Consider the following 13,865-nt stretch of genomic DNA (forward strand, 5'->3'; position numbering starts at 1 on the left):
TTATATATAAAACAGAAACAACAAGTTCCTATTATATAGCACGGGTTACTATATTCAATCTTTTAATAAACTGTAATGGAAAAGAATACGAAAAAGAATATGTATATGTGTAAGTAAGTCACTTTGCTGTACACCAGAAACTAACACAACACTGTAATTTAACTATACTTCAATAAAAAATAAAGAAAAAAAGAAAAACGCAGGGTTCCAAAGAGTATGCATGATGCTATATGTTAATTTTAAAAAACAACGGTAGAGAACAAGGACACATATGTTCATATTTGCTTCTATAGGAGTAAAGAAACTCCAGAAGGTTCCCAAGAAGCTAACAGTGGTTGATCATGATGGATGGTAGAGGAGAGGCTTGGCAGATGAGAGACACGTATGGAGGAAGGACTTGTCTTTGCATACATTTAAAACTATTTTTTATTTCTCTCCCAAACACAAGATAATTTGCAATAAGTGATTCACTCCTTTAGCTCCAAAAGAGGTCCCTTATCAAACGTAAATATTGGACCTCAATCGGTTTCACAGCTAAGAATCCATTCCTATGATCTCTCCCTCCCTCACCTTGGAAACTGCCACGTGAACCACCCCTGGATGCCAAGAGTGTGGGCTGCTTAACAGCCCGATGGTCCTGCCTCCCCACCACCTCCCAGAGACAAGCCACGGCCAACAGCCTCCCTCGGCCTCAAGATGAGACTCCGTCTGTGGCTCCTGAGATCAGGCTGCGGCTAGACTCCAGCTGCACCCACATCCTCGCCTGGTTTCTCTCCGTTGTACCCGGCACCCCTCACCTCCTTCCCGGTTTCTCTTGAGAGCCTCCCCCAGTAAACCACATGTCCTCGATTCCCGGTCTCAGGCTCTGCTTCAAGGAACCCAACCTAGGACATCAAGCACATACAGCACACGGGTGATAACAGATCCCTCTTTCCAAAACAAACCGCCAGGAGGCACTTCTGACGAGCACAAGAATTCGTTTCCATTCTCCGTGCTGACCAAAGATCAACCAACAGAAGAGAACTTCCTGACCTAGCCTGACTTCGTACAGGCTAACGGATGGATTCCGATGAGGGCAGAAGATAACAAAAGTTCATCCATATCCATCCTCACCACTCTGGACTTAAATTTCCAGGGCTGCCAGCCTGAGAACCAGGGCCCTAAATCCTGATCCTGGATGCTGTAGCGGGATTTCTTGACAACTGGCTGAGAGCAGGACAAGCAAATGGGTGGGAGGAGGGGACAGAGGCTTGGGTGGTCGTCAGCTGGTTTTGCCTGCGGAGGCAGAATCTACAAGCTGCTCCTGTGATCTGTCCCCTCTGCCCTGGCCTACGAGAGCCCGTGGCTGAGAACCTGTGTTCCCTCCCCCGCCCCCACCCCAACATGGCAAAGTCTTCACCCTGGAATATGACTGAAAGGGCTATGTGCCATTTCTGGCCAGCCGATTCAGAGGGTGGGTGGGACCTGTCCACACCTGAACCAGACCCAGTGCCGCCCCATCCATGTCCCCTCAGCATTTGCTGTACTTGGTGTATTAACATTGCTCACGGCCAAGCCCTCGGGCTCTGCCTGAGGGGTTTTCTTGGCACTTGAGGCATGCCTGGTCAGTGCACAGGGCAAGATGGAAAGGCCCAGAAATGAATGCTCCCATGCCAGCATCCTCAACCAAACCCCAGGCATGCAGAGCCAGTGGACAATGGCTTGCTGTGCCCCTCCTGTGGGCAACTGCCTCCCAGGGACCCCCCGCTGGGATTGACTGCCCACCAGTAACTTTCCTGGTTGTATTTGTTTGTGTATGCTCAGTCGCTAAGTCATGTCCCCCTCGTTGCGACCCCATGGACTGTAGCCCATCAGGCTTCTCTGTCCAGGGGATTCCCCAGGCAAGAATATTGGAGTGGGCTGCCATTTCCTTCTCCAGGGAATCTTAAACTCAGGGATCGAACCCGCGTCCCCTGCATTGGCAGGCGGATTCTTTGTCACTGTGCCACCTGGGGAAGCCCAATTTTCCTAGTTATGGTCCCTGTATTGTCTTCCTTCTCCTGTCCCACTCCCCCACACCCTACATCTGTTCTTTTCTGGGATCACCTCCTAAGCCAGCAACTTGACCTTGAACTCTTACCTCAGAAGCAGCTTCTGGAGGAAACCAAACTGCGACAATTCTCTTACTGGCCGAAACCCAGACGCTCAGCTCCTATGAAGCACATATTGACAAGGAACCAGAGCGGCAGGCACGGGAAGTCTGGGTGCCTAAGTAATGGCATGGAGGTGAGCTACCTGCCAACCCAGAGCCACCAGGTGAGGAGGAAACATCCTGCTTTAAGCCACATCACGTGCTGGGAATCTTTGTTCCCGCAGCTGTGCCCTGTCTTAGCTGGTACACCTGCCCAATATCCATGTCCTCTCTGGTCAAAGAACCCTGCTTTCCTGCTGGGGACGCACTCAGACCTCTCCTAGGCCAGAGGTGTAGTCAGCCTGCCCTCTCAGCCCTGCTTCAGAGGAGGCAGGAGCCCCAGGTCAGGCCTGGGCACAGAGCATAGTAATTGGCTGGGGTCAAGGGGAGGCAGTGGTGAGAGAGAAACTGGGCCAATCAGAGACTAGAAGCATCAGCCCAGGATAAAGCCCTGTCCGGAACAGTGAATGGTCATCCAGCCCCCATTTGAACCTGCCTGAGAAAGAAGCCACCTGGAGGAAAACTGGATAAAAGAAAAAAAGATACAGGATCAAATGATTTAAGCACCCAGGCCCAGCCACCCCTGAAGCTGGAAAAACCCCAGACGTTACAGCTAATACATTCTTTTTCTCCATTAAAGTCATTTTAAATTGACTTTTTGTCACTTGCAACCAGAAGAGTTCTGTTTAATAAAAATCTGACCCTAAAGAGAACACCACATCAGCTAGTTCACAATTCCTTGTGCAAAACCGGCCACAGGGCAGCTGGTCCAGAGTCACTTAGGTATTCCCTTACAGGAATGTCAGATAACCGAGGAAAAAGAACCAGCCGCCTCCTGGCTTCTCTCTCCTGGGTCAAGTGCTGAGACCCAACGTCACTCGCCCATTGGAGCCAGGGTTGAGCCCTCAGCACTGGCTCTGTCCCAGGAGGCTGCACCTGGCAACCACCCCACCCCACCCCACCTGCCGCCGTAGGTCCCAGGACCCACGTGGCCCCGCAGTGCCGTCTACCCTTCACCACTGCTCCGGGGCAGTGACAGGTGGTGAGGATCCCCCAAAGCCTGCCTTCGTCTCACGCCAGTCTCAGGTCTTTCCTTTCTGAAGGGAGGGTGGGGTGAGGCGGGGAGAGGAGTTCTAACCAGATTTAGGATCCCTGGACCCTTCCTCCAGCAGCCAGTTCCAACCGCAGCTCCAGGCACAGAGATGCTGACCCTATAGGAGCGACCAGAGAACATCATGCTTGGCTTGGTGCCTGGTGCATCATAGGTGTGAAAAGAGAATTTATTTCCTCCTTCCTTCTGAAGAAAAGTGCTGCTGACTCTACAGTGAAGTGTTGAGTTATAGGATGTACCACTTAAACCAGACTGTAACCTGAAGCCTGACCACAGTGTTGGGGGCGGGGGGAGGAAGTGGGGGAGAGAAGGTGGAAGCGACGGGGGAGGGAAGAAGGGGAGGATGATGTGGGCAGGGAGGAAAGAAGAAAACAGCCATGCCATCAGAACGTTCCCAGACTAGCCCCAAAGCCAAGGTTTTCTGAACTTTCCAGAGGGGGAATGAACCAGTGCACTCAGCCAGCGCCTAGGGGTCAAGGGGCAGCGAGGTGCTGTGGATCAGCCCTCCTGCCTGGTTCCGGCAGCTCCTGGGACTGGGGTAGACCTCTCCCACCACAGTGGCTCTGGGGAGATCTGGGTCCTTCTTCCCACCCCTCCAGGCATGGGGGATCCTGAAAACCACCCCACACTCCCTCCCTGCCAGCTTCCCTTTTGCTCCATCTCAGTCTCAGGCCGACTTTCTCGCTAACGTCCCAGGTGAGGATGTGCAGGTGGCTGAAGGTCACTGCGCTCAACACTCACAGGGCGTGAGGGAGATACTGATGCTACCATTGTCCCCCCCCCCCCACCATCACTCAAGGGCGCTAAGTATGCTCCAGGGCTCCTCATGCTCCAGCCTGGCCCCCAGTGCTAGACTCAAGGAGGGTGGACAATGGCCTTCAGCCCTCAGGCCCGGCCCCGGAGGCCAGAGCATCTCCACTGGAACACCCTGGCCACCAAGAGTGTCTGTGAGCCCATGCAAGCCGAGCCCAGCGCCTCTGCCCAGCTCACCAGGCATGTGTTTACCTTTACCCAGTGCTCAAGATTCGCTTCTTCAAACCCACCTACCAGTACAAAACATCGACCCCCAAACAACCTCAAGTCGAAGGTCCCACGATAAGCCCTGGACAGGGAGCACCAGGTCAGCACTCTCCTGTTGCATTCTGAGCCGGATAATTCCACAAGGATGTTCCCTTTATTAGAATAATTCCGGCCAACGCTTTCAGAATAACAGAATTCGTTTTCTTTGCTGGAGTAGCATTTCAAGTGGAAGTACTTTTATTTCAAGGCACCATATCAATCTCTCCAAGGGTGTCTCTCTCAGAACACCCCTACCTCCATGTGTGAAAATCCTAAAAACAAAATAAAAATGAAAACTAGACCCAGACGGTGATCACAGCTCTCCACAAGCTTCCATTACTGTGATAGCGTTCCTGAGGGCTCAGGTGACAGAGGCCTGATGCCACTGTTATCAATGACAGAGTTGGCATGGAGCCCCCAGTGAGGCCCCCAGGACAGAGAGATGAATGGACCACTTGGACTCTGGAATACCACATGGGGCAGGGGACCTCCAAGACCAGGAATCTGAGGACATGTGGCAGAGTTGGTGTCCACGGCCCTCTCCTACTTCTCCTCCTCCTCGCTCAGGTTGGCGTTTCCCTGGAGCGAGGACGTCATCTTGTTTTGCAAGAGAGCTGCCAGTTTCTTGGATGTCTTTTTGAGGAACGCGCTGCCCGGGTGGGCACCGTTCACGTGCAGGTACAGGTCCTCCTGGGTGGGGCCCGTGTAGCCGCAGTCCTCGCAGACATACAGCTTATCCCGGCGCTGCTTATAGGCGTACTGCTGCTGCACCCCGTGGATCTTCTTCAGGTGGGACTCCAAGGAGCAGCGCTGGGTGAAGGCTTTGTGGCAGACGTCACACTTATAGGGGCGAATGCCTGCAGGGGCGAGGGGCAGACACAGAACTGTGGGTCAAGGCCAAGCCAGAGCCTCCCACCTATGAGGCCATTAAAAGTCATCCCATACAACCCAATGGCAAAAAAACCCCCAAATGATTCAAAAAACATGCAAAGGAACTGAATAGGCATTTTTCCAAAGAAGACATATGAAGGGCTGAGAGACAGAAGGGAAGATGCCCAGCACCACCAATCATCAGAAAAGTGCAAATTGCCACCACACAGGTTAGGAGAGCCAACTCATTGGAAAAGACCCTGATGCTGGGAAAGATTGAAGGCAAAAGGAGAAGAGGGTAGCAGAGGATTAGATGGTTAGATAGCATCACCAACTCAAAGGATATGAGTTTGAACTAACTCTAGGAGATAGTGGAGGACAGATGAGGCTGGCATGCTGCAGTCCTTGGGGTCACAAAGAGTCAGACATGACCTAGCAATTGAATAAGGTAGGAGAAATCACCTCACACCTGTCAGAATGTCTATTATCAACAAGACAAGAGGTAACAAATGCTGGAGAAGGTGTGGAGAAAAGGGCACCCTCATGCACTGTTGGTGGGAATGTAGATTGGTGCAGCCACTGTGGAGAACAAGGTGGAGGTTCCTTGAAAACTTAAAGACAGACCTTCCGTATGATCCAGGAATCCCACTATCCGTATTTATCCAAAGAAAATGAAAACAGGATCTCAGGAAGCTATCTCCACACCCGTGTTCACTGTAGCTTTATTCACAACAGCCAAGACGTGGAAACAACCTAAGTGCCCCTCAACAAATGAATGGATAAAGGAGATGTGGCACATATCTGCAATGGAGTATCATTCAGCCAGGACAAAGGAGGAGATCCTGCCATTTGCAACAATGTGGATGCACCTTGAGGACCTTATGTTCAGTGAGACGAGCCAAACAGAGGAAGACAAATAGTGTGTGGTGTCACTCAGATGCAGTAAAGTCCAACTCCTCCGAGAAACAAGAGAAACATACTTGTCAGGGGCTCCCGGGTTGGGGAAATAGGGAGAAAAAAAGGATCACCATAACCAAGGATGAAGAATATGAGGAAAATGGTTAAGGCAGGAGACAAAATTATCCACAGAGCAAACATAATAAAAACAGATGCAAACAGCAAAACTCTACCACCTGGCTTTAAGAGGAGGTGCTCTAATCTTCTCACTTGCCTGCCTTAATGTTTGGGTTTCAGAGTGGGCAGAGTAAATCATGCTTTTATTTTAGTTTGGGTTTTCCTGGAAAAGGAGGTATTTGGAAGGTGCCTCCAGGAAGGGAGACCCCAGGAACAGTGTGAGGTGACTCCCCACCTTCAGGGGAGGGAGAAGATGACAAGGTTGGGGGCGGGGAGTCATCCAGTCAGTGGGCAACCAGGGTTCAACTGGTCAAGCAAGGTACGGGACAGACAAGCACACACACCTCCGAGTCACCCTGCCCCTCGGGAGCTGGGGTCTTTGTCCCTCTGCTCAGGCAGTACCCTGGAGAGCGCCCTTGGTGGGTGGGGCTCTTTCTCCCCAGCAGGTCCCACCTGCCTGGAGGTGGGGGTGGGAGGCCTCCAGCAAGAACGCCCACAGTGGTCAGCTTCGATGTGGACAGATGTGCTCAGAAGTGACAAGGGACAGGGGCAGGGGCAGGGCACTGATGGCATTAGCTACAGTCAGGAAAGCATCTCCAACCTAGATCTCATGCTGACTTTAAATCTGGTCTACTATCAGTGGGGCCTGCCTCCTGGCTGGAGAAGCCACAGGTACCATACAGAGCAAGAAGCTCAGCAATCAAATGACAGTCACCCCCACACCCCCATGGGTACCCCACTGGGTGAGATGGAGCTTCTAGAAGTCCAGAGAGGTCCATGGAGCAGAGAGGAGGCTGCAAGTAGTTAGACCGTCTCAGGGCCTGGTGGCCAGGAGGACCATTTCCCACAGGAATCCCCAGAGCTTTAGGCTCAAAATTTAAGAGCATGCAAAACCATCAATCAAGATAGGTATTTTCAAGGACTTCCTGGTTGGTACAGTGGTTAGGACTCGCACTTCCACCACAGGGGACATGGGTTTGATCTCAGGTAGGGGAACTAGGATCCTGCATGCTCCATGGTGCAGCCAAAAGAAGAAAAAATTGTTTGAGTTGCTTAAAAAATAGTAAAAATTAAAATTCAGTCTAAAATGCTTATTTGACTTATACAACAATGAAATTTATTACGATTTTACTATCCTAGCTTTAATGGAAGCAAACTATTAAAAGATATCTTCAAAATCTACTTTTTTTGCTTAACAATATTCCTAGGGTACCAGTCAGAATGGCAATCATTAAAAAGTCAACAAATAAATGCTACAGAGGGTGTGGAGAAAGGGGAACCCTTCTACACTAATGGTGGGAATGTAAATTGGTGCCACTATGGAGAACAGTATGGAGGTTCCTCGAAAAACTAAAATAGAGTTACCATATGACCCAGCAATCCCACCCCCGGGCATATATTCAGACAAAACTATAATTCAGAAAAAGGCATGCACCCCAATTTTCACAGCAGCACTATTTACAATAGTCAAGATACAGAAGCAACCTAAATGTCCATCAACACATGAATGGCTAAAGATGTGGTGCATATATACAACGGAATACTACTCAGCTGTTAGAAAGAATGAAATAATGAATGTCATTTGCAGCAACATGGATGCAAGTAGAGATGTTCACAGTAAGTGAAATAAGTCAGACAAAGACAAATATCATATGATATCACTTATATGTGGAATCTAAAAAGAACATACAGTTAAAGTCCCTCAGTTGTATCTGACTCTGCAACCCCACGGACTGTAGCCCACTAGGCTCCTCTGTCCATGGATTCTCTAGGCAAGAATACTGGAGTAGGTTGCCATTTCCTTCTCCAGGGGATCTTCTCAACCCAGGGATCGAACCCAGGACCCCTGAATTGCAGGCAGATTCTTTACCATCTGAGCCACAAGGGAAGCCCCAAAAAAGAACATATATGTATAACTGAGTCACTTTGCTATACAACAGAAATTAATACAATGTTATACAACAACTATACTTCAATAAAAAATAAAAATAAGTAAATAGTCCTGGAGAGTTTACCATGGTAGTGTTTACAGCCTGATTTCATCCCTTTTTAGCAGCACCAGTGTTTTGTTGTTCAGCTGCACCCAAATCCCATCTTTTAAAGACTATAGAGATTAAGGAAGCACTGCTGCAGCCCACGCCCTCGCCTTGTACAACCTGGTACTAAGGTGTGGTCCACCCCACATCACATCACCTAAGAGCTAGTTGGAAGTGCAGAGCCTCCAGCCCCTACCCTAGACCTCCTAATTCAAGTGAAAGCAGTGGTTCTCAAATTTGAGTCCAAAACAGAATCACCTAAAGGGCTTGTCAAAACACAGATTCCAGGCCCCCCACCCTCACTGGTGATCCTGGTTCTGGGGTAGGGCAAAGAACCTGTATTTTCTAGCTGGTTCCCAGGTGATGCTAAGGCTACTTATGCTGAGGTCTGAAGCAATGCCAGATGAAGCCATAGGACAGCACTCGGGGTGTCTGAGGCAGACATGCACCCCAGTCTTTTCCTCAAGGTTACAAGTCCCCAGTGCCTTACTGGTGCTTCCTGGAGAGCTATATCTGTTTATGAAGTTACACAGATGATAAAGGAAGTCAAAATGGAAAACAAAAAAAAACTTCCCACCCTCATTCAACCACCTGAACAAACTGAATGGTTTCCACTATTCTTCCACATCCAGAAGCCTCCATCATTGCCTCTACACTCAGTGTGAAAAAAACCCCACCAGCTCAGTGTTGTGGTGGGGTGTTCCTCCAGCCCACCCAAGCAGAAGGCAGGCCTGTATTATATTCTGCTGGTTCCAGAAAAACTGCCAAAAGAAACTTCATTATAATGCTCAGCACTTGGCACATAATAGGTGCTCAGTAAACCATTTTTGAATGAATGAACCCTCCTGGCCCAGGAAAAGAAAGGAAGATCCCCTGGCGGAGGAAATGGCAACCCACTCCTGTATTCTTGCCTGGAGAATCCCATGGACAGCGGAGCCTGGCGGGCTACAGTATGGGGGGCTAAGAGTCAGACACAACTGAGCAACACTGTCCCTGTCAAATCACTTTCCAATGAATGAATGAATGAACCCTACTGGCGCAGGAAAAGAGAGGTCAGTCACATCTTGGGGGCTAGTTTTCTACAAACGTGAGGGCTATGATGAGACCTGTCCCAAAGGAATACACCACGTAGGTTGCATGTTTGGGCCACAAGGGGCTTTGTGTTACCCAGGCCTCTGGGCCCACATGGCAGCTGGCTTCTACCACCTCTGGCCAATCAAGAATCACCCTGATTTCAAACCCGAAGCTCATCAAGACAAATTCACCCAGAGACCAGCTGCTCCTTTCAGGAGGGATCGGAAACAGCCCGCGACTATTTTAAAACATCCAAAGTCAGCCGGTGGGGAAACCAGCACACTTCCACCAGCTTTAACCTGGAGCAATGACTCCTGGATTCTGGAAGTGGGTGCTTTTCCCACCCTACTCCTGGAGGTCCCCACCCCATGGTGGCCTGAGAAGGTGGGTAGATGGGGCTGCACTGCTTGTCCCGAGCCCTTCCCCTCAGACAAGTCTACATGCAGTCACATCTCCTTCCTCTCTTCATCCAGCTGCTCAGCTGAATTGTACGGGCACCGCACACAGCACAGACTGGATGGCAAGGGCGAGAGGGTATTGGAACCCTGCATCGTGCGGACAACAGAGGCGGGGAGGGGGAGACAGAAGGCCCCCACACCTTGTTACTGCAGTTAATTCTGACTTCTGCAAACCTGCTCCCCCCACCCCATCACCACATTCACCCCTCACTCCCTGGAGCAAGCAGACCTTGTCACCCAGCAGCTGCCTCTTGGTGACTCTGGGCTTGGGAACAAGTTCCTGCCTCCTGGAGTCTTCCTTTCCCCTACAGACTCAGAGATCGGCAAAGAAGATGGCCAGAAAGGAGCCCAGGTGAGGGAGACCAGTGCCAAGGTCTCCCTGTCTTGGACATGAGTGCTCTTGAACAATGGCTAATCGTGTCTGTGCTGGGAGTGGGGTTCCAGAACTGAGAGACACCATCCCTGACACCTAGACAGTAACAGAGTCCAAGGCCACTGGAATTACCCATCAGCCACTCATCAACCCAGTCCATGCCTCAGTTTCCTCACCTGTAAAATGGGGACAATAATTAATACCCCCTTGTAAGGCTGCTCTGAGGAGTAACTGAGATCTTATGAGCCAGGATCCAGCACACAGTAAATACTTAAGGGGATGCAGTCTCAAGTGCCTACAATCCAGGTCAAAAGAATACAAAGGCACTCTTTAGAATTTCTTGTTGTTTAGTTGCTAAGTCGTGTCTTTTTTGGGACCCCATGGACTGTAGCCTGCCAGGCTCCTCTGTCCATGGGATTTTCCAAGCAAGAATACTGGAGTGGGTTGCAATTTCCTACTCACAAAAGAGTCAGACACGACTTAGTGATAAAACAACAACAATATTTAAAGAGGACTTCTTTAATGTGTTACATTTCTTAAATGTAGACATATATTTTTAATGTACACCTAAGTAATATTTAAGGAGCCAAAGCAATGATTCAATCACAGTATCATTTGTCAATGACAAAAATAAAAGCATGTTAGTGACTGGAAAAAAAAAAACGCATTTGTTAAAAAGCATTATGGAACAGACATGTGATGAAATTTTTTAAAAAACATTAAAATAATTATAAAAAATCAAAAATTTTAAAAAAGGATAACATTTTAAAATGTGGTCCCTAGAGACTTCACTGGTAGTCCAGTGGTTAGGACTCCATGTTTCCACGGCATGGGGCCTGGGTTCGATCCCTAGCTGGGGAACAAAGATCCTGTATGCCACGTGGCACGGCAATATATATAAAATAATAATAAAATGTGGTCCCTAGGCAGCTGGTGGAGAGAGGCAGGAACAGACTTCCTTCCCTAGCCACTTTCAGTGCGGTGCTGTGGGCCTGTATCACCTAGTCCAGAAAATACTGTGTGTGGGTTATGACAAAGGGTTCCTTCTTTTCAAATGTTCTATTTCTACTGCCAAATCAACCTTCATCTCACATATCCCCAAAGAAAAGTCTTTGTTACTGGCAATATCTGTTTTGTTCTGCTTGCTGTATCTGAGTCTTCTTTACTGAACTGTATTCAAAAGTGGGCTTCCTTGAAAAGCTCTCTTCAGGCCTCCTCGTGGGAATGGGCATTTAGGGCGACATCCGCGAGAGGCAATGTGACCATGCCCATAAACATCGGAAGTGGTCTACCCTTCAGCCAGCTTCAGGGACATTATCTACAGGAAGACTAACACAAGGAGGCAAAGGATATATAAGATTTGTGATTGTGTTCTCTAAAACTAGAAGAGAAGGTGAGAAACAAAAGAAATAGGGAAGGGAGGAAAGGAAAAAAAAACCTGAAAATTAAAGACAGTGTTACATTTGGAGCAAGAAAAAGAAAGACAATGCCTCCATATTTGAAATTACATCATCATCTCACAATGAGAAACGCTCTGACACCCATTCAACAGAGTGAGACACCTCCACCTGTGCAGGCAGGAAACAGTCTCCCAGATAGACAGTACACGAAAAAGCAGTGTGTACTAAAAATTTCTGGGGAAATAAATTAAATGGTAGTTTGCTTTCAGGAGGGGCTTCCCTCGTGGCTCAAGATGGTCAGGAGTCTGCCTGCAGTGTGGGAGACCTGGGTTCGATCCCTGGGTTGGGAAGATCCCCTGGAGGAGGAAATGGCAACCCACTCCAGTATTCTTGCCTGGAGAATCCCACGGACAGAGGAGCACGGCAGACTACGCTCCATGGGGTTGGACATGACTGAGCGACTTCTTTGCTTTCAAGAGTGGAAATAGGGCTTGGTATGGAGAAGAAGCTTCTTTTTTTTTTCTTTCTTTCATTCTTTCCTTTTTATATTATTTTTTGTAGCTAAAAAGTAAGTCAAAATCAAAGAAGGGAAAGCTTGTTGAGTGAAGGAGTCTGTGTTCTTCTCCTCAGCTCCCCGGGCTGGGAGGGGTGGAGGTAACTCTATTCTTCCCCCACACACCCCACTCAAGCCTCTGCCAGCCTGTGTTTCTCCCAATCCAATCTCTCCACTCCTTTCCTTTAGCCTCCAAACAACACCATCGTTTCCTCCTCTTCAATCAAGACGGGATTTGCTGGCTTTTCTTTCTTAATGTGGCCCAGATGGAAGATAAGGCCAGAGGGCCCCTTGGGGGCTGGGGTGGGGGTGGGGGCAGGGCAGACACAACTGCTCTGGTCAACAGCCCCCCCATTCCCTTAAGTGACCTCCAACCTGAATTCCTCAGTCTCCCCCCATGGAACTCAGAAGCTTCCACAGGAATGACAAAGACCTCGAACTGACTCTTTTATTCTAGCCAGAGTTGTAAAGGTATAACCAACATGGTTACGCATTCTGGAGCCTCCCACAAACTGAGCGGGTGACCCCAGACATGTGTGCCCTTTTCAGCTGGTTACAGCAGCTATGCTTTCTCCTTTATAGCTTCTATGTCGACTGGAGTCTTTCACACAGTAAGTAGTCACTTTTACAAATGAGGAAAACAAAATGCTTTCAATTAAAGCCATATTTGTCTGATGAGCCCGGCACACCTGGTCAAAGTGAGGAACAACACCCAGACCACACCCCTGACACCTCCGCAGACGTGACTCAGCATTTCCTCTCGCCCCAGGTGCCAGCGGTGCTCAGGGTCCCCAGGCATCGAGGGCAGAGACGGTGAGTACCAAGTCCGGCCCATGCTGGTTGCTACATTCTACTCTAAATGACAGATCTCCCCCCACCAAAAACCCAAACCATCTCCTTCCATGGATGGCCAGCTGGTTCAACCTAAAAGATTCAAACAAAGCCAAAAGAATATTCTCTAAAAACAGACCCATGACATTTTTCATGGGCTGTGAACTGAATATACATTCCTTTCTTGAAAGCTCTCCCCCACTCTCCCCCCCTCTGTCCTCTGTCTCATTTTAGCCTGATGCTGGCTTCAGTGACCCTGTCAACTCCTCTCAAACAGAGCAAACCCCTCTATTCTGTGTGCAGTGAGTGCTCTTGGTTCCCTGACTGGACCCCCTTGAGTGGGCCCCCACTTGCCTGGGGCAGGATAGGCCTGTAGAGCCAGTCCCACCCAAGCCCCCGGTGGGATCAGGCTAAGGCCACATTCCTGCTACACTGTGCGGCTCCCCACGGCCTTGCAGGCTTCTCCCAAGAGCCCACCCTTCAGTATATCGGTTTATAAGAATCACCATCTCAGGGACTTCTCTGGTGGTCCAGTGGCTGAGACTATGTGCTCCCAATGCTGGGGGCCCGGGTTCAATACTTGATCAGAGAACTAAAGATCCTGCATGCCACAACTAAGACGAGGCACAGCCAAATAACTAAAAATAAAAGTAATTATTTAAAAAAAAAAAAGAAAAAGAATCACCATCTCAGAAACTGCTTGTAGGGAACCCAACCTAAAACCATCTGGATTGAAAATAGCCACTCATTTGCCAATATATTTTCACAAGATGGTAACAGAGCTTCTTCTTTCTATTCCAGTTTCTTTCAACCTGGAGTCAGATGTCACGTGGCTACCCGCTCCCCGCCCGCCGCC

General features: G+C 49.2%; 1 protein-coding gene across 1 annotated transcript in view; it reads right to left on the bottom strand.

Moving 5' to 3' along the window:
* Positions 1-4,246: 4,246 nt before the first annotated feature.
* OVOL2 (ovo like zinc finger 2) overlaps positions 4,247-13,865 on the bottom strand; it is a 30,396-nt gene continuing 20,777 nt past the window's right edge. The window contains exon 4 of the mRNA XM_070381121.1: positions 4,247-5,197. Within this exon, the coding sequence (XP_070237222.1) occupies positions 4,884-5,197 (314 nt within the window). The 3' untranslated portion in view covers positions 4,247-4,883. The remainder of the gene's footprint in view (positions 5,198-13,865) is intronic.

Source organism: Bos mutus, chromosome 13 (assembly GCF_027580195.1).
Source record: "Bos mutus isolate GX-2022 chromosome 13, NWIPB_WYAK_1.1, whole genome shotgun sequence".
In the NCBI taxonomy this organism is placed as follows: domain Eukaryota; kingdom Metazoa; phylum Chordata; class Mammalia; order Artiodactyla; family Bovidae; genus Bos; species Bos mutus.